Source organism: Echinops telfairi, unplaced genomic scaffold (assembly GCF_000313985.2).
Source record: "Echinops telfairi isolate 266 unplaced genomic scaffold, ASM31398v2 ScPeMD7_7475;HRSCAF=8513, whole genome shotgun sequence".
In the NCBI taxonomy this organism is placed as follows: Eukaryota; Metazoa; Chordata; class Mammalia; order Afrosoricida; family Tenrecidae; genus Echinops; species Echinops telfairi.
Window position 1 is genome coordinate 20,522,798 of NW_022111379.1, and position 19,956 is coordinate 20,542,753.

Below are 19,956 nucleotides of genomic sequence, written 5' to 3' on the forward strand. Positions count from 1 at the left end.
AAAAGAACAGCTACCTAGAAAGGACAACTCATGAGGATAAGCTCAGACTTCATTGCAGAAACTACATGTGCAAGAAAATGAGGGTGTGACATATATCAATTTATGAAAGAAAAGAATCTGCCACCCAAGAATCCTATATGTAGCAAACTTATCCCTCAAACACAAAGAGAGACGAAAGTATCCCCAGACAAGGAAAAGCTAAAACAATTCTTAAAAATAAGACCCACATTACAAAAACTGTTAATGAGATAACTATGGACAGGGAATCAACACCACCACCAGATAGACCCGAGAGTACTATACAGATCAATACCACCCAGAAACCAATAGACTGAAAACAGCACTCAAACCAAAATAGAATTAGAGGAAGAACAAAGACACTGTGGTAGACGGCATTGTCTGGAGAAATAAATCAGTGACACTCATGCATGTACAGGAAAGAACTTTGTATCAAGAAGCAACTTTACAATAAGAAGGCACTCAGCCCAGTCTAACTCAAGCCCATAGGTCCCATAGTAGCCAGGGACCTCTTCAGACTCATGTATCTGCAGGCCAATGACACTGAAATGTTAAGCAGGAAGCAAGGAGATCACAGGATGGCAGATGCAGAGTTATTTGGATCCACGGTCAGTGGAAACATGGCAGAGCACCAATAGCTCTCACAATTGGGTCGCCCACAAGTGCCACTCCTGCAGGGAGGCACAGAGTTCCTACAAGTGAAGGGGCAGAAAGGAAGCCCCAATACCTTTCTTATAAGAAGGCCACACCTGCCACAAGGCATCATCAGTTGTGACCAGATTGACAAGTGAGATTCCACCCCTCCACAAATGCAAGTCAACATAAAATCTAACTACTACAGCCACCAATAAACCCACACAGATACAGCCATCCATAAAGAATGAAAAAAAATACAAAGGGCAAAATGAAAACAAACATGCATATAGCAATTGAAAGAAGATGGATTAAATGAAACAAGAGACAGAGTATCAGACTGGATTATAAAACACGAATCATTTATGGAAACCTTCAAGAGACACCTTTTAAACTCAAGACAAAAAATAGATTTAAATGAAAGGATGGAGAAAAATGTGCCAAGCAAATGGTGGCCATAAAAAAGTGAAAGTGGCAGTATTAATCTTGGCTAAAATTGACTTATAGGAAAATAACACAATGAAAGATTAGAATGGGCATCTCATAATGATTAAATGAAGAATGGAACAAGAAGACATAACTATGATAACCATTTACAACCCCAATGAAAGACACTCAAAATATAACAATCAAACTCACAGGGTTGAAGAGTGAAATAGATAATTCAACAATAAAGGGAAGAGATTCCAACACACTACTACTCACCAGGAGAGATCATTAAGAAAGGAACTCAATAAAGAAACAGAAGAGTTAAACAACACAATTAACCAGTTTGAGCTCCAGGACATATACAGAGCACTTAACCAACGACATGGAATAAATTATTCTCCAATGTATTCAGCACCCACTCTAAAATAGGCCACATGCTAGGTCATAATGCAAGCCTTAACAAATTCAAAAGCATTGAGATCTATAATCCATTTCCTTAGATCACACTGCTATAAAACTGGAAATCAATAGTAGAAAGAACAAGAACATAAAGGCAAACATATGGAGACTGAACCCTATCCTACTTAAATAAGAGGGGGTAATAAATCAAATAAGGGATGAAATTAAGAGATCCCTTGAAAGAAATGAGAAGGATAACACAACATACCAAAACCTTTAGGACATAGAAAAAGCAGTTATCAGAGGGAAATTTATAGCAACTTATATGCACATGAAATATAAAAAGGAGATATCCAAGAGCAACAAGTTAATACAACAACACCTTCAACAACTAGAAGAAGAGGCAACAATGCATATCCTCTAACAGAAGAAGACAAATCACAAAAATTAGAGCAGACATAAATGAACTAGGAAACAGACAAATAGTGGGAAAAAATCAACAAGGCAAGAAGTTGGTTCTTTGAAAGGATTAACAAAATTGACAAACTACTGGCAAATTTAACAAAGGAAAAGAATGAGAAGATGCATTTAGCGATTAAAAAGGTGAATAATAACACATAACTATGAAAGACTGTACTCTTTCATTGTTTTATAACTGTTAGTTTGATAACCCAGAAGAAATGGAGATATAACTAAATATACACCATTTTCCCAAATTGATGCAGATGGATGTAGATATCAACAGTCTCACAACAAAAGAAGAAATAGCGATCATCAAGAAATTCCCATCCAAGAAATCTCTCAATCAAGAAAGCCTAGGTGGCTTCAGAGTATATTTCTAAAAAGTATTCGGTGAAGAATTGTCAACAAAAAATCTAGCTGATAGAATCCAGTAATATATCCACACAAAAACATCACTATGATCAAGTGAGATTCATGCAAAGGATGCAAGGATGGTTCACTATTCAAAGAACAATTAATATAATCCATCACATAAACAAAACAAAACAAAGAGTAAAAGCCATATAATCAAATAAATTTAGAAAAGGTATTTAATAATATCCAATACCCAATTTTGAATAAAAGAACAATTAACAAAATGGGAATACAAGGGAAATTCCTCAATATAATAAAGGGCATAAGCAAAAGACAAGCACCCAAGATCTCAACATTTCCCCTGAGAACGGGAACTAGACCAGGATGGCTCCTATTCAATGCTATGCTGGAGGTCTTAGCCAGAACGTTTAGACAGCAGAAAGATATCAAGGGAATACAATTGAGCAAAGAAAGGAAACTCTTGCTTTCTACAGATAACATGATTTTATATATAAAATCAAGGTTCCACTAAAAAGATTGTTGGAAACAATTGAACAATTTTGGAAGTAGCAGCAAACAAAATGAGCAGGAATCAATTTGATTACTTTATACCAGTGAAAATAGTTCTGAAAAAGGCATCAAGAAAACAATACATTTTCAATCACCACACAAAAGATGAAATTCTTAGGGATAAACTTAACCAAAGAAACAAAAGACCTATACAAGGAATACTATGGAACACCATGACAAGAAATCTATAGCGACCTATCCCAAGGGATAAATATCCTGTGCTCATGAAGATGAAGACTTGATATTGTGAAACTGTCAGCATTACCCAAAGCAATCAATAAATGTAAGGGAATTCCCATTCAAGTCCCAACTTCCTTTAAAGAAATGGGAAAAATAATCACCAAAGCCGTATGCAAAGAGTAGAGACACAGGATAAGCAACTCAAAAAACTCAAACTCACTAACATCCAGTTGATTCTGAGACTCTAAAGAACTGACCTGCCTCTGTGGGTTTCTGAGACTGGTAAAACTCTTTACTGGAGTAGAATGCCTAGTCTTCTCTCATAGAGTGGCTGGTGGTTTTGAACTACCAACCTTGTATTTGGCATCCCAATGTATAACTATGTGTATATCATTGGTCTATGTGTCTGTCATTGCACCAGTACAAAAGTATTTGGACAACTGTGGCTGTGTAATAGGTTTTGGTGTGAGGTAGTGTGAAGTCTCCTGCTTTGTCTTTCTCTAAAGAACAATGGAACTGAATAGAAAACCTAGAAATAAATGCATCCACCGACATGCAACTGATTTTGACAAAGGACAAAAATTATTCCCTGAGAAATAGACAACTTCTTCAACAAACGATGCTGGAAAAATTGGACCGCCATCTTTAGAAGAATGAAACAGGACGCATCCCTCACCCCATACACACAAGTGAACCCAAGATGGATGAAAGACCTACATGCAAGTCTCCGAACTGTAAGTACCATCAATGAGAAAACTGAGACAAACGGAGGGGCACTTCTTTAAGGTTTACACATAATAAAGGAAGTGCACACAACAGAAGACCAAGTAGGTGATTGGGGCCTAAAAAATAAGACACATATGCATAAAAAACTGCACCAAAATAGTAAAAAGAGAGCCCACAGATTGGGGAAAAAAATTGTTTTTAACAATTACCCAACTGGCAAAGGATTATTTACTAAAATCTATAGAATTCTGCAATAAGAAAAAAACATTAAAAAGTTACCTAAATACATGAGCAGACAATTCACTAAAAATAACATTCAAATGGCTAACAAACGCATGCAAAATGCTCATGATCACCAGCCATTTCAGAGATGCAAATTAAACCAATGATGAAATATAATCTTATATTTACAACAATAACCCAAATTTTAAAAATCCTGAAAACAACAAACTGGAGAAGGTGTGAAATATATGTTGGAACTCTTGGGCTTGTAAATATGTACAATCATTGTTGAAAGCAATGTGGTGCTACCTAAAACAATTGGAAATAGAAATGTCATATGGCCCAGCAATACCTCTGCTGGTTATATATCATAATTAATTTAAGAACATTTTCTTTATTTTTGTACCCATTATTATTAGCTCTTCCCTATACCACAATCTTCCCTGCCATAACCCTAAGGAAATGTTCATTTAGTACTGTATTTATAGTACTGTATCTACCCTGGATTTCATATAGAGAAAATCATACAATACCCATTTAGTACTGTATTTATAATACTGTATCTATCCTGGATTTCATATATAGAAAATCATACAATAACCCCTCACCACCAAATAACAACATAAAACACAAAACAACTCAATCCAAAAGAAAGCAAAGGATAATAGAAACTAGAACAACTTAAAAATAAGACAAAAGAGAAAACAAATAATATGATACATTTTAACATAACTCTTGTTTTTATTATTAGTAATATGGAGTTGGTTCTGACCCATAGCGACCAATGCACAAGAGAGCAAAAACACTTCTTGTTCCTGCACCATTCCCACAATTTACATAACTATATCTGCAGTAATTCACTTTCCAAGCATTAAGTCTGAGGACAAGGCTATTCACTTCCCTAACCAGTGGTCTGAGATTGTTCCACGTGAAGCTTAATCTGAGTGGCAACTCTGAGAATGAAATTTGGACATTCATCGTCAGCCAGAGCCTTCTGCAAACCGGGTGCTCAGAATTTAAACTCTAATATAATTCCCTCTTCTGATCTTGGATGTAGGATCCAATCCTTGGATCACGTGGGCTTGTGTGCTCCTTCCATGTAGACTTAGATCACACCTCACTTAGATGGTTGTTTGTTTAAAAACAAGCCTTTCATACCCCAGACACTACTCTTTCTGACAGTCAGACACTAGCTTATCTTTACATTACCCTGTTCTATAGCATGAATATCTTTCCTAATCACTTCATGGAGGCAAGACTAATATCGTCCTAGTGTCATATAAACAGGCAGTGCCACACAAGAAGAAAAGAGATGGCTTCTGAAGATGGATGTATAGTAAGTATGTCTAAAAGCAGCAAAGGGACATCAAGCATTTCTCGTGGGCTCTAGAGAGAGAAGTCTACCAATATCCTTAATTTGGACGCCTATACTCAAGAACTGTGAGAAAATAAATTTCTGTTCTCTAGAACAGGGACAAAAAAGAAGTGCATTCTAATTTTCTCCCTTTTGAATGTGAGCTGGCCTGGTACATTGCTTGGGTTAATGACATGTTCCATAACAGAATATGTACTATTTTAGGGTTTGGGCCTTAGGGGGTTCACAAGCTTTAACTCTCTCTCAGAATCTCATCACTGCCATCAGATAAATCATACACCAACCTGCTGGGGATGCAAGCCATTTTGAGGACAACTGAATCATCCCAAATGAGACCATCCATAGCAGCCAAATACTAGTCTACTTGCCAAATAACCACAGATACATGAGCTTAGCTTGAGTCTGGCAAATCTAGCCCAGATCTACTGAGCCACTCAGCTAATGGTCTACAGACAGATTAGAAATGATAAATTGTCACTGGTTATGAATCATTAGATGACAACATAAACATGCAGCTACACATGCACAATACTTTCCTGTCTCATGGAGGAAATAACCTTTTAAAGTTTAAGTCCTTGGCCATGGTCAATAGCTAGTAAGTGGTCCTGAATTATAAGTCCAGAGTCTAAATGCTTAATTGTTGTTTTGTGAGGCTCTATGCAATAATACTGGGTCCTGTGGAGCCCAAAGAAAAATTGAAAGCCATTTGAGAGGAGAAAGCATAATCATTGTACTGAGGAGAACAGGCACAGGGGATGGGGCTTAAACACCAGCATTTCTCTGCTGATAAAATACCAAGTCTGTTATTAACTAAAATCCTAAAATAAAACATTTAAATTTTTCAAAGAAAAAAAATGCAACGCATGCAGACCTAGAGAGACAAGTCTTTGAGGTCAAGGTCATAAGCTAAGTGCTGGAAGCATTTGGCTGCATCTTATTAACACTCAATTATGACTGAATTCTGCAAGAGATCTATGTGACAGTTCCATTAATGCAAATGGCATCCCCTATTATGTCTCTTTTTGCAAATGAAAACAAAATGCAATTACATTAGTGGAATTTGCTCATTAAGCTAAACTAAAACTCACCACCAAGTATCTCATCACTTCTACTTCTGCCCCCATCACTGATCAAAGGAAACTAATGCCCAGAGTGGCGAGTGGGCATTTTACTAAATGAGCAATGTACATTTCAATAATAAAGGGTGGCAGAAGACATGAGCACTTACAGATACCGCAGGTTGGGAAGGTTCTGGAAGGCCTCAGGATCAATGTGTAGCAGGTTGTTGGCCTTTTCAATTCTACTATAAAAGAGGAAAGAACAAGTAAGTGATCTCAACAATAAGGAGTATTGTAGCATTTTCTACTTTATTCCAACGAGTACGTCAATAAAGCATCCATCTATTCATTGTTTCAACAAATGCTGAGCATGCATGTGGACACATTTTGCTGTATTAACTGTGTCAATTCAATGGCCACCCTGTCTAATTTAACTCTCATCATCCAAGTTCACCTAGAATCTATTAGATGCAAAAAAAAAAAAAAAAAAATCCCCCAGTACTAGCTGAGTCATTTCAACCTGAGCACAGAGGGGTCTTTAAGCAGCCAGGAACTCCCAGGGTTTGAGGAGGTTAAAAAAAAGGATTAGGACTAATATGGCTAAATGAACTTTTGTCTGGTCTGAAGTCAGAGACAAGGGGAAGAGAAACAATAAAAGAGGATGAAAAGCAGGTGGAAGGAAAGGAAAAAGGGTGGGAGAGGAGAAAGAGAGAGGATACAAGAAAGGGAGCAGACAGAGGATGAACAGTCAGTCCCTCTGATTTTAACCATGAAGCCCGAGCACTCCTGATTCCACTCCTGCTGTGGACTGTGGCTGCTCCCTCGCCCCTTGTGGGTAGAAGTAACTTCTGCCCCCGGCTGGCTTGTGCTGTGTCCTGATCAATATTCTGGAGGTGAGTGTGTGCACATTTGGATTCTGACAGAGCCTACCCTTTCCCAGTTTTGCTAGTTCAACGTATATTTGCAGAAATGTTCTATGTTAATTACGTCCTCTCTGTGTCATTAGCTTTTATGTTGCAGTAACCTGTGGCTCTCCAGACCCAAGTACCAGGTAATTAATCATTTCAAGCACAGTTGCTGCTCTGTGGGGATGAGAACACCTCTTTATGCATAGAGGAGATGAGGGGCAATCCAATCTCTACTTCCCACTAAACTGTATCCAGGGATGCCTATTCTACCCTGCCCAGAGGCTGGCTGCACATTGCTCTATTTCTGTGATACTCCATGTGAGTTATTAGAGCCCCATCAGGTCTTTGTTCCAGTGAGGGTAAGGATAAGTTAAGATGGAAGAGGTGAAAGGGATGGGCACGAGGACCATGGGAAGTGGGGAGGGGGGTGCTTAGTGACAAGGAGGAAGAATTAGCATGGCAGAAGAAAAGGCTAGCAGGAAGAGTGGGTAGTAGGAAAGAAAGGGATGAGGAGACTCACATTGGACAGATAGAAGGTCACTTAGGGATCCAGAGATTTACTGTCAAGTCTTTCTTCTACTGTGGATCTGGCTGGATGACCCTAGACAAGCCTCACAAGTTCTCTGTTCTTTGCATTCTTCTCATGTAAAATTAGAGCCTAGTTCAGATTGGCTTTACTCCATGTGCTCTGTGAAAATTTTGTAAAATGTTAATAAATGCTCCTTGAGTGTACACATACACGCGCGCGCACACACACACACACACACACACACACACACACACACACCTTGATTATGACATTAGGTGAGAAGCCCTATTACAATATCCTTTTAAAAAATCCAAGTTCATATTACAGGCTCTAAGAAGTTTTCCTACAGTAAAACAAACAAACAAAAAAACCCCGTACAACTTGATTTTACCAATGTCTCCAAATTTTACTTGACTGTGGAATCTTTTAACACTTGATAAACACTTAATTTCCTGAATGTCTAATGATCCAAATAACATAATTTAGAAAGTGCAGGACCAGGCAGGCTTAAAGTCTCTTCTGGCATTGATATTCTATGATTCTATAAATTAATTAAAGACTGGAATGATATAGATGTAAATCTAGTGAAATACTGTGTGAGTATTGGCATGTAATAAAAAGCAGGGCATCAACAAGAGATAGTGAATTTGGCTGAGGTATTAGAGGGAGAAAGGATTATTTATGGCATTTAACTCTATGCCAATCTATGTGCTAGATCTCATTCATTCCTCATAGTAATTCTATGAAGCACATACTTTCATCTTCCGAGTTTTACAAAGACAAAAACTACATCTAACTCCAAGTATATCATGTAGATTTTAGAACTTAATGCATAGCTTTGGCTATGAAATAATTTTGGATGAGAGGAGGGGGTAGGGGTACTTGTCTACAGTCTCAGAGTAAATTTCTTGGGCCAATTAAATGAAAAATTCTTAGAGGGAGGGAGACAGAGGGTCATCAGAGAGAAACACTTGACAGCATCTGTTTGACCAGTAGTGATGCTGTATAAGAAAGGTCTGAGTATTTGAGGACAGAGCAGGGTTGGCAATTCCCAGGAGTGCCCCAAACAGCTGTGAACAGACTCCCCGCACTTATGACTTACATTTCATGTAACTTGGGAAGGTTGGAGAACACACCAGCCTCTATCACTTCCAACACATCATTCTGAGAGATCTCTCTGCAGAGCAAAGACATTTAAATCCATATCAGTTCAATTAAGAGCACAGTGCCAAGGATTCATAAAGCATAGGGAACTGCCCTTACCCTCATAGAAATCAGCTGCGATGCTAAGAGAAAATGAATAGGTTAGACACTAAAACAAAACAGCAGGCAAATAGGTCCAAGACAACGGGTAAAAACCAAGACTTTAAGCATATCCATCCTGTAGCGAAATCCCTCTTCATCTATGAAGGTGTGAACTCTAGACTCCCAGTTATCTGTTTCCAAAGAACAATTGCGGAAGAAGTGTTGGATAACAATTTCATCTTAATGGGAGCCCCACACTCCAGAAACAATGCTGACGAAGATCTGACTCAGAAACCTCGAGGCTGGGTCCTCGCTTTCTCACATGGATGCAGCTGCTGCCAAGGCTCTATCAGTAGTTATGCCAAGTTCTGAGCTGCTCCAGGAAAGGGACTTTGACGTTTCTTGTATTCTAGCAGGTACAGCCCATTTGGCCTGTTTCCTCCAAGTAAAATTCTTTCCTTTCATTATTTATCTGTCTCCTTTAACCTAGCAAGTGGGTTTTCTGCTAACAGTTCATTGGTCACAGGTTCAATCTCTAACAAAAGATTATATAGCCACATCCTTGGTGAACGTTTTAGGACACATATTCTTATTTTGTACAACAAAATTATCCAAGTTTTTAACTTCTGTTTTTATTTTGCACTAAAGACTGAACTCACCATCATTGATTTGATTGACTCATATCAACCCCATAGGACAGAGTAGAACTGCCTCTGTGGGTTTTCCAAGACAGCCTCACCTTTCTTCCCCTGGGCAGCTGGTGGTTTCATACTGCTGACCTTGTGGTTAGCAGGGCTTCTCTCATTTTTTACAAGCTGTGATATTTCCAATAGCTTCACAAGGAAGGCAAGAGAAGAATTGGCGCATGTGGTATACAGTGCTGGTGATGAATATACACAGTACCACGGTCCGCCAGGAGTACAGAGGGATTCATGTCAGAGGAAGTAGGGCCCGAGCACTCCCTGTCTCACATGGTATCAGGAAAGACGGAAACACAAACCAAACTCCTTGCCATCTAGCCAATACTGATGCACAGTGACCCTACAGGACAGGGTGGAATGGCCCATGTGAGGTTGTGGGACTGTAACTATGTACGGGAGTCAAAAGCTCGGTCCTTGGAAAAGGACACCATGCTTGGTAAAGTAGAGGATCTGAAAAAAAAAAAAAAGGAAAAATGACATAGTTGGTGAAACCAGTATGCAAATACAAGAACAGTTGTGAGGATGGTGCAGGATGAGGCAGTATTTGCTTCTATCCTATTGGATGAGGGTTGATGAATCAGAAGTGACTCAATGGCACCTAGCCAGAGGTATTCCCCGGATAGTTGATATTGTACATCGATTGGGAGCGTCTATGAGTCATAATGCAGCATGAAGGAAGGACGTAGGGATACTTCTATCATCATCAAGGCAGATAGCAATGATAATATAGAATTTAAAATATTACTTTGTTTGCCAGAATATTGACACTGTACTGCTGAGAGCAAGATCACAAAATTCAGATAACTCAAAAAAAAAAGGCTCGGTGATATTGTTTTCAGCAAGGGATTCACACTTTTAAGTGTTTCAAGGGTAATTTTCTTCAGTAAAAAGATCTCAACATCGCTGCTCCCGGTAGTGATACTGGGCCAAGAAGTGAGGCTTCCTCCTGGTCTTGCCCGTCAAAGCTTCTGAGAATGAATAAAGTCAATGCATCATCATTAGGAGGCACATGGTGGTGTAGTGGTTATGCATTGGGCATCATCAGCAGGTTGAAACCATCAGCAATTATTTGGGTGAAAGACTGGGCTTTCTACTCCCATAAACAGTTACAGTCTAGAAAATCCACCGAGGGTCACAATGAGTCAGCATGGACTCGATGGCAGTGAGTTTGGTAGGAGTCAGCAAACACTACAACAGAGTTCAAGATATGTGTTCCACTATTTAGATGATTTTCCTCATTAGATTGTTAAAAGGATGAAATGAGATAATACATTCAAAGCAGATCATGGAGTGATTGGGATTTATTAAATGCTCTATAAATATTGATTGTTACTGTTGACAGGGATGAACCAGCACGGACACACTCATACTTTGCTAGTAGGAGGGTAAAATGTACAGCGATTTTGGAGAAGGGTAGCAGCTCCTTACAAAACTAAACGCGCTCTCCTGTCACTCACCAGGTTTGCACTTGTGTCTACTCTACTGAAATTAAACCTCCGTATTCCTAACACTCGATAACAAATGTTCACAGCAGCTTCATCTGGAAGAGCCAAAATCTTGGAACAGCCAATGGATACTCAACAGGCTACCACTCACTGATGAAATGAAAGAAACTACTCTTATAATGTGGTTGGACTATAAAAAATACCATGCTGAGTGAAAGAGGTCAGATACAAAAGAAAGTATATCCTATGATAAAATATGGGGGGGAAGACAGAAATCAGGTTAGTTGTTGCCTGGGTGCTGGGGTGGGAGTTGTTGACTAGGAACAGGAAGGGGAAAATTACTGGGGTGATGGAAATGTTCTATATCAGAATGGGGAGGTGGAAGCATGGGTGCATACATTTGCTTACCTCTTCAAACTTTAAGTGTAAAAATAGGAGCATATACTTTATTGTATATAAAAATATCTCAAAATCGATAGCACAAAGTGCATTTCAGTCAAAGGAAGGAAAGCAAGCGATATATTGTATTTGGAGAACTCTGAATTAAGAGAACTCAGGGAAGAGTTCTGGCTATCTTGCCTGGCCAGAAGTTGTTGAAGTTCTTATTCTGTTCTTTTTATTGCATGTAAGGTTCCTTCCTCTCTCTACTTGCTTTTATTTTTGTTTCTGTTTTCACCTGTAAAGTGAATAGCTGGACTAAACCAGGCCTTTTCAATCATGCAAGCACATCTGGAGGAGCTTCAAAGAATTCCAAAGCTGGGATGGAAATTAAAGATTTGGATTCATGAAGTCTGGAGTGAAGCCATGGCATTGATTCTGTTCTCCCATTAATACTCCAAGTGAAAGTGACTCACATGTGCAATCCTATTTGAGGACTACTGGGCTATTAACACCCCCTTTAGTATCTATGATTTCTGCTTTATAAAAAGTTGCTACAGGAGTCAGGGCAAAAGTTCCCTTGACAAGAGCTTGGAGTAAGGTTGTTGGAGCACAAGACACAATAAAATGAAATAGCAATAGAAACCTGGGGCTAGAATCTGAAGTCGGGGTAAAATAGAGGAGGCACTAGTAGATTTAGTTGTCTCCATGTAAGAAACTCAATCTAACAGATTGCAATATTTCAAATATTAAATGTATGGCAAAAGATATGTGGAAATATGACATAATAGCACCTTAGTTTGACTAGTGCATGAAATGTAATGGTCTTTTTCTGTTCATATGTTCCTCTATTTTCACTGCATTCAAGTGAGTTAGAATAGCCATTACTATCTCCAGGGAGTTTAATGGACATGACTTAGTGATATGAATAGGATTTTGTTCTCCCAAAATATGTGCCTGAATCTCAACTGCTATATCTATGGATTGAATTTAATTTAATATAATGTAATTATCTTTTATAATGCAATTACTATAACCCATCAATCAGTTGAAGTCATACTAGTGTTGGGTGGATCCTAAGACTATCCATTTCTGAGCTATAAAAAGAAATTAGACACAGAAGCACGCACACAAAAGGAAAGACAGATGTTATCTCACAACCAACTAAAGTAGATGAATCTACAAAACCAGGGTTTTCAAGGATTATCGTCTAAATGAAGTTGAAAAAACATCCTGAATTCAGACATTCAGTTTCCCGAAGAACTGGAAAATAAATTTCTGTTCTTTATAGCCACCTGTTTATGGTATTTGTGTTACAACATGTGTTAGACAGGGTTCTCTAGAGAAACAAAACCAGGACACTAAGGATTTTATATGTAGGTATAGATATATATAGAGATATATACAGCACAAAGGAATATAACAGCTAATTAGTCCACCCAGCTGTACAGAGAGCTCATTTCAACTCACTTCCTTGGAACAGTTAATATACTGGAAGTCTTTCAACTCACGAGGGCTGCTGGGTCCAAGTTTAAGGAAGCAGACAGCTGAGACTTCCCTAGAGCAATACAGGCAGTCCAGCCACAGGCAGAAAACAGCAGGATGGGTCACCAACAGTCAGCAGCTCAGGAGCTTAGCAAAGCAGGCCTAGATAGAATATCAAACTAAAGCGATGCAAGATGACAGGATCTGGCAGCCACAAGCTCAAACAATGTATACACCAGTAGTGTAGTGAAGCAGGTCTCGAAGGAACCTCAAGCTCTAGTGACACAATCCACGGGTTGGCTGTCCCACAGGTAGTGTAACTCACAAGTTGAGGCAGAGAACTAGCTAAAGCAGCTGCATGGTGGTCTACTCACCAGAGAGCAAGAGAGAGGGGGGCGGAGCTTGTTGTCCATTTATCTCTTTGCCCTCCAATCAAACTGTGACCTTATTAATCCCACATGTTCCTATTGGCCAGGTTGGCACAATAAACCTACCTATCACACAACAGCACTAGGCTAAAATAATACAAATATGGGACTAATGAAACTGATCTTTGAGTGCAGGGTATAGAAACTTTACATCTAGATGATTTATCAAACCATTCTTTGACTTAGAAGATTTCAGTTGGGATGAGACTTTTTTTGGAAATTGGAGCAATTCAAGGTTTGATAGTGTTTCTTTGGAATCAGCAGGTATGTCTTAGACTGGGTTCTTTAAAGGGGCAAAATTAGTGGAGCAGTATGTATATAAATATAGATATAAATGTAAAGATGAGAAGGAGGGAGATTAATTTTAAGAAAATGTCTCATGCATTTGTGGACACTGGCAAGTCTCAAGTCGGTGGGCCAGGCATTCGGTGAGAAGCTTCTCTTGACTCATGTGGTTACTGGAGCTGATAATACCCAAATTGGTAGGTCAGGACGAATGACTCTTTCACAGGGTTTTGGGAGCTGGTGAATCCCAAAATTGACGGATCAGATGGCAGACTTTTGGCTCACGTTCAAACAATCCGAAGTCAGAGGTGACAAGTAGACTATAAGATAAAGAGTTAATTTTATCGGCATATCCATATATATCGAATGCAGGCCACACTTCAAGGAAATTCTCCTTTTCCATGATTGGCTACTCACATCAAGTCACAAAAGGGAAGAGGATTGCACACAAGCTCCCAAACCACTGTGAATCCTATGGTCTAGCCAAGGTGGCATATTGCGTTAAGTATCCATCACGGAAGGTTTCTTGGTCCTCTAGGTCCTCAGATTTCCTAAATTTCCCAGGTAATGCAATCAGCTCCTTGTTTTTTCATTGTTTGCTTCCATGTATAATTCCCTGCCCTGAAGACTGAGCTCCTGGAGTTACCTTATTCATCTTTGAATCCATAACATTTATTTTAAAAAATTTAAATCATTTTATTGGGGGCTCATACAACTCTGATCACAATCCATGCCTCCATCCATCCATTGTGTCAAGCACATTTGTACATTTGTTGCTGTCATCATTCTTGAACCATTTGCTTTCTACTTGAGCCCTTGGTATCAGCTCCTAATTTTTTCCCCTTTCTCCCTGCTTCCCCCTCCCTCTTGAACCCTCGATAATTTATACATTATTGTTATTTTTTAATCATTTTATTGGGGACTTATACAACTTTTATCACAATCCATACGTACATCAATTGTATAAAGCACATTTGAACATTCATTACCCTCATCATTCTCAAAACATTTGCTCTCCACTTAAGCCCCCAGCATCAGCTCCTCATTTTTTCCCCTCCTTCCCCCCTCCCTCAGGAACCCTTGATAATTTATCAATTATTCATCATATCTTACCCACTCCCTTCACCCACTTTTCTGTTGTTCATCCCCCAGGGAGGAGGTTATATGTAGATCATTTGGTGGTGGGTGGCATGTGGTTGTCGTTAGGTGCCATTGAGTAAGTTCTGATTTTCCCTGACCCTATACACAAAAGAACGACTCACTGGCCAGTTCGGAGTCATCCTCACACTTGTTACGTTTAAACTCATACTTCTGTCACAAGGTGAACCCGCTGGTTGAGGTTTTCCTCTTTTTCTCTTCTCCTCTGCCTTCCTACGCATGATGTCCTTTTCCTGGGCCTGGCCTCTCGTGATAAGATGTCTAAAGTACGCATGGCTTGTCATCCTTGTTTCTCAGCACCACTCAATCTCAACTTCTTCCAAGGCAGGTCTGTGTGTTCTTTGAGCAGTCCATGGCGATCTCAATAGTTTCTACCAGCACCATAAAGTAAATGCACGATTCCTCTTCAGTCTTCCTTATTTGAGGCAAATGAAAACACCATGGCTCGAGTCACACACACACTTTAGTTGTCAAAGCAACATCTTTGATTTTCAACACTTTCAAGATGTCTTATGTAGCAGAATTATGTAATGCAACGTGTCATCTGATCTCGTGATGACTGCTTCTATGAGCACTGATTGTGAATCCAAGCAAGATGAAATCCTCGACAGCTTTCATTTTCTCTTCATTTATTACATCACCTACTGGTCCAGTTGTGAGGATTGTGGTCTTCTTTATATTCCATTGTAATCCATGTTGAAGGCTGCAATTCTTGATCTTCATCAGCAAGGGCTTCAACTCCTCCTGGATTTCAGCAAGCAGGGTTTTGTTATCAACATATTGCAGGTTCTTACTAAACTTTCCTCCAAACATTACAATGCATTCTTCTTCAGATAACCCAGCTTCTCTTATTAGTTGCTCAACCTTCAGATTGGATAAGAATGGTGAGAGGATACAGCCCTGATGCACACCTTTCTTGATTATAAACCATTCCCTTATTCTTTTCACACAAATGTCTCTTGATCTATGATCAGGTTCCACATGTAGTAGGTGCTAAATAAATGTTTAGGGTAGATATACATGAATATATAGCTAGATGAATGGGAACATAAAGGAAGGAAACAATTTCAGGCACAGCAATAGCATCTTTAAAACTGTAAAGTGTGCTTGTTTGTGCCATTCTTTCCCCTTGCTCCCTTTTGTAGAAAAATACCCAGGACTGGTAAATAAAAGAGCAAAGACATGGACAGGCTTTTAGGAGCTCAATTATGAGTTAGTCTTTTATACCAGGCATTTTTATTCATATACGAGGAACACATGTATGCATTTACTCTGCCAGACTAATAGCACTTGTAGCCTTCTGAAGCCTTTGCCCAAATCTTTCTTGGTAACAGCATTCCCCCAACCTGTCTGGCTTCTAGATGAAGTACCTCAATCGACAAAATACTGAGAGAGGAAAAGGCCGGGAGACCCACTGGTCATTGTGGAGATTCTTCAAGCATCTGATAAAGGGCTCGTGGAGATTGCTCTGACAGTTCCGTTGTGCTGAGATTCCACCTTTCTCTGATGTAAGGAAAACAGGTCCGTGCACGAGGGCCTGGAATTTCCCGAGCATTCTCTCTGTGGTGGGTTCCAAAACCACCATCACATTATCCCTGTGAATTGGTAATCTGTTGCCATGGGAGTGGTAGTAATATACAAGTACGCTTGATGAGCGTTGAGGAATCTGAGGGGTTTGGGGTGGGTAGGACCTGAGGAAGTAAATGAACAGGTAGAATTCAACCAGGTTCAGCATAAAGTTTCAGCCTATCACGGTGGTTAATTTGTCCATCCATCAGTGGAAGCCTTCATGTTGCTTTGATGCTGAACAGGTTTCAATAAAGTTTTCAGGCTAAGAAGAACGAAGAAGCCTGGTGATCTACTTCTGAAAATTCAGCCAATGATCACACTGGTCTGATCCTCAACTGATCACGAGTGCAGAAGCTGGCAGCCTTGTACATGAGGTCTCTCTGAGAAGCGAGGCAGTGTGAAGATGACTAAGAGCAATATTAACAACAGAAGAGAGATGCATTTACCCTAGGTTGAGATTTCTTCAGTTAAAGCGTTGCTACAGGTTTACAGGATAAAGAAGGACTGAAGACCAGGAGTTAATGGTCTCTCTACCATTTCTAAGACATCTTTGAACTGAAAACAGCATACAATAACAGAATAAAACACCTCATAGAAAGTTCTTTTTGCCGGGGGCTTAAGTGGAGAGGAAATGTTTTGAGAACGATGAGGGCAATGAAAGTAAAAATGCGCTTTACACAATTGGTGTGTGTATGGATTGTGATAAGAGTTGTATGAGCCCCTAATAAAATGATTAAAAGTTTTTTCTTTATCTGATACAGAAATTATTAAACTGCCTTCCCCATCTTATTCCTCCTTCCTGCATCTCTCTCCACAGAATCCCGTTTTCCAAAAGAATCACAGAATTCCAACACATCTACTCCTCTCTGACCAAATTTATTATGGGATCCCATTGCATTAAAACATTTACAATTCTAGATGGAATCATATTTCTTTCACTTGGTTTTAAAAATCTCAGGTTAAATTAAGGGACGCTCCCTTCCCTGATTTCCCTGTGTCCAGATGCTCCCTCCCTACTAGCACAGCTTCTTCACACATTATATTGGGTTTGTACTCTCGTTTGTCTCCCTTTATGAAAGAGAACTTTCTCTTTATGAAAGAGAAAGAGAAGAGACAATGCCTTTTATCTTGGTGTTCCTGCTCTCAGATGAAAGTTTATTGAATGAAGGAATGATCTTTGAAAGATTATAAAAGATTTTCCACGTTGGCTTTTGCTCAACGAAACTGTAGTCATGAAAATGTGGGTAAACAAAATATTTGGAAATCAAATGCATCCTAACAGAGGAGGGAAGCTTCATGTTTAGCAGACCTTGGGGCAAATCCTTTTATAAGTGAAGAAATATCAACAAATAGTCAAGAAATTTGGATAAGCAGATGCTGTGTCTGAGGTGAGGATCTCTGGGAGTGCAGTGGATACACCGCAGGCTTCAAGCTGCAAGGTTAGTAGTTCAAAACCCCCAGCTGCTTCATGGCAGATAGATGGGACTCCATACAGAGTTAGAGCTGTAGAAACTTACAGGGGGCAGTTCTGCCCTCTCCTATGGCGTCCCTTTGAGTGGGCATCAATTCAATGGTAGTGAGTTGTTTGTTGGGGCATGTTTTAGGTGCTGAACTCAATACTCAGGATCTAGAGATGAATAAATGAGTTACTGGGTTTTATCGATCAATTAATCAATACTAGGCCAGCAGTCGAGGGTTTCCTTTATTGAGTTCTACTTTCTTTCATTGGGTTGCATCTGATCTACTGCAGAAATAAATAGATGGTTGGATGTTATTATATGCCTATCACACACACTATATATACCGATGACATGGTACTTCAAAATGCTCATAGAAAACAGAATGAAGAAAAAAAAAGAAAGAAAACAGAATGAAAAGTTAATGTACTTTTCCTATGAACTTTATGAATCCTTCTTGTATAATGCACACATGTAAACACACACGTACACACTATATATATATTGGAATTTGCACCATCTCTGCTCCCCCAGGTCTTAGAAGTACTACACAATCCACATAAATACAAGATGGAAGACAGGAAGATTTCTATGAAAATGTCTCCCAGAAAAGCTTATGAAACTCTCCAAATATATGCAACCACCTTCATTTAGAATTCCTTTAAGGTCCATGCCTGTGATTTTAGAATTAACACCTGAGTCTGAATTTTGCCACCTTTCCCCACTATACATGGTACTTAAGTTCTCACAAGATCATAAAAAAATCAACCTGTAAGTTCCCCTGTTACAAAAAATTTGAAGATTCACGCAATAACTCATTTGATAAGCATTTATTTTAGTATATATTCCATGCAAGTGTAAAGCATGCAAGACAGTAAAAACCAGCCTACCTACTTTCTATAAATTTTCAAATTATTAAATAAAAGGCATTTGCATGATAAGGTTTTAGTGCAGGTCAATAGAACAAATGCGGAGGAAAATGTGCAATGCTTGCCAAGCGCTTGACACGTAGCCACAGACGTTGTTACCTGTTGCCATGGAGTTGTCACCAATGCATGTAGACTTTGTGAGCAGAATAACAAAGTCCTGCGGAATCCTGAGATTTTCATGTCTGATGTTGTGGTCATTGAGTCAACCCATCACCTTGAAGGTTTCCTTCATTTCTTTTTGGTCTTCTACTTTACCAAACATGATGTTCATCTTTCAGTGACTGGTCTTTCCTGATGGTGTATTTACAGGACGCAAGATGAAGACTCGCCATTCTAATTTTTCAGGAGCATTCTTGTGGTATTTTCTCCTATTATCAATTTGTTCATTCTGCTGGTAGTCCATACTATGTGCAATATTCCTGGCCAACTATTGGGTCACTGTGAATCAGAACCAACTCACTGACAATGCATTTTGATTTTTGTTTTTGTTTTAGGCATTTTCTATTTAGTGGGCATGGCACTAATACTTGACATGAATAATATTACCAATGACATTATCTTCCCAGGACACTGCTGAGTCATATTTGTCTTAGTTGATCAATCATGTGAATGGAAAGGTGAGCGTAGAAGCCAGGCAGGCCTAGTTCGAATACTGTCTTTAGTGTTGCCTCACTCTATGATCTTGGACACATTGATGAACCTCCCTTCCCTTTACTTCGATAGGAGTCCTTATACCCACCTACTATGGCATTGTTGTGGATTATAAAGAAAACGTGTCGCAGAGAGTCTCAGCTTCCCGCTAAGATGTACCCCTGATGATGCCAATGGTTAGTCACTCTGCTGTAACCAAAGGCTGGTGGTTGCAACCCACTTAGAAACTCTGCAGGAGAAAGACTTAATGCTCATGTTCCACCTAGATTATAGCCAAGCTCTCCTCTGTCACATGGGCTGGTCATGAGTCAGAATTGACTCAATGCCACCCAGCCACAGCAGCGTCATCCCTGGATGCACAA

At 39.3% G+C, this 19,956-nt stretch overlaps 1 protein-coding gene across 2 annotated transcripts in view; it reads right to left on the reverse strand.

Moving 5' to 3' along the window:
- The window catches only part of FSHR (follicle stimulating hormone receptor), a 284,860-nt gene that overhangs the window by 78,346 nt on the left and 186,558 nt on the right, over window positions 1–19,956 (reverse strand). Inside the window, exons 3-4 of one of the 2 annotated variants that reach the window (XM_045285748.1) lie at window positions 8,966–9,040; window positions 6,597–6,668 (exon numbers count right to left, since the gene is read on the reverse strand). In XM_045285748.1, coding sequence (XP_045141683.1) covers window positions 6,597–6,668; window positions 8,966–9,040 — 147 coding nt within the window. Of the gene's footprint in view, window positions 1–6,596; window positions 6,672–8,965; window positions 9,041–19,956 lie in introns of both variants that reach the window. The other variant, XM_004699745.2, reaches the window with a different exon arrangement.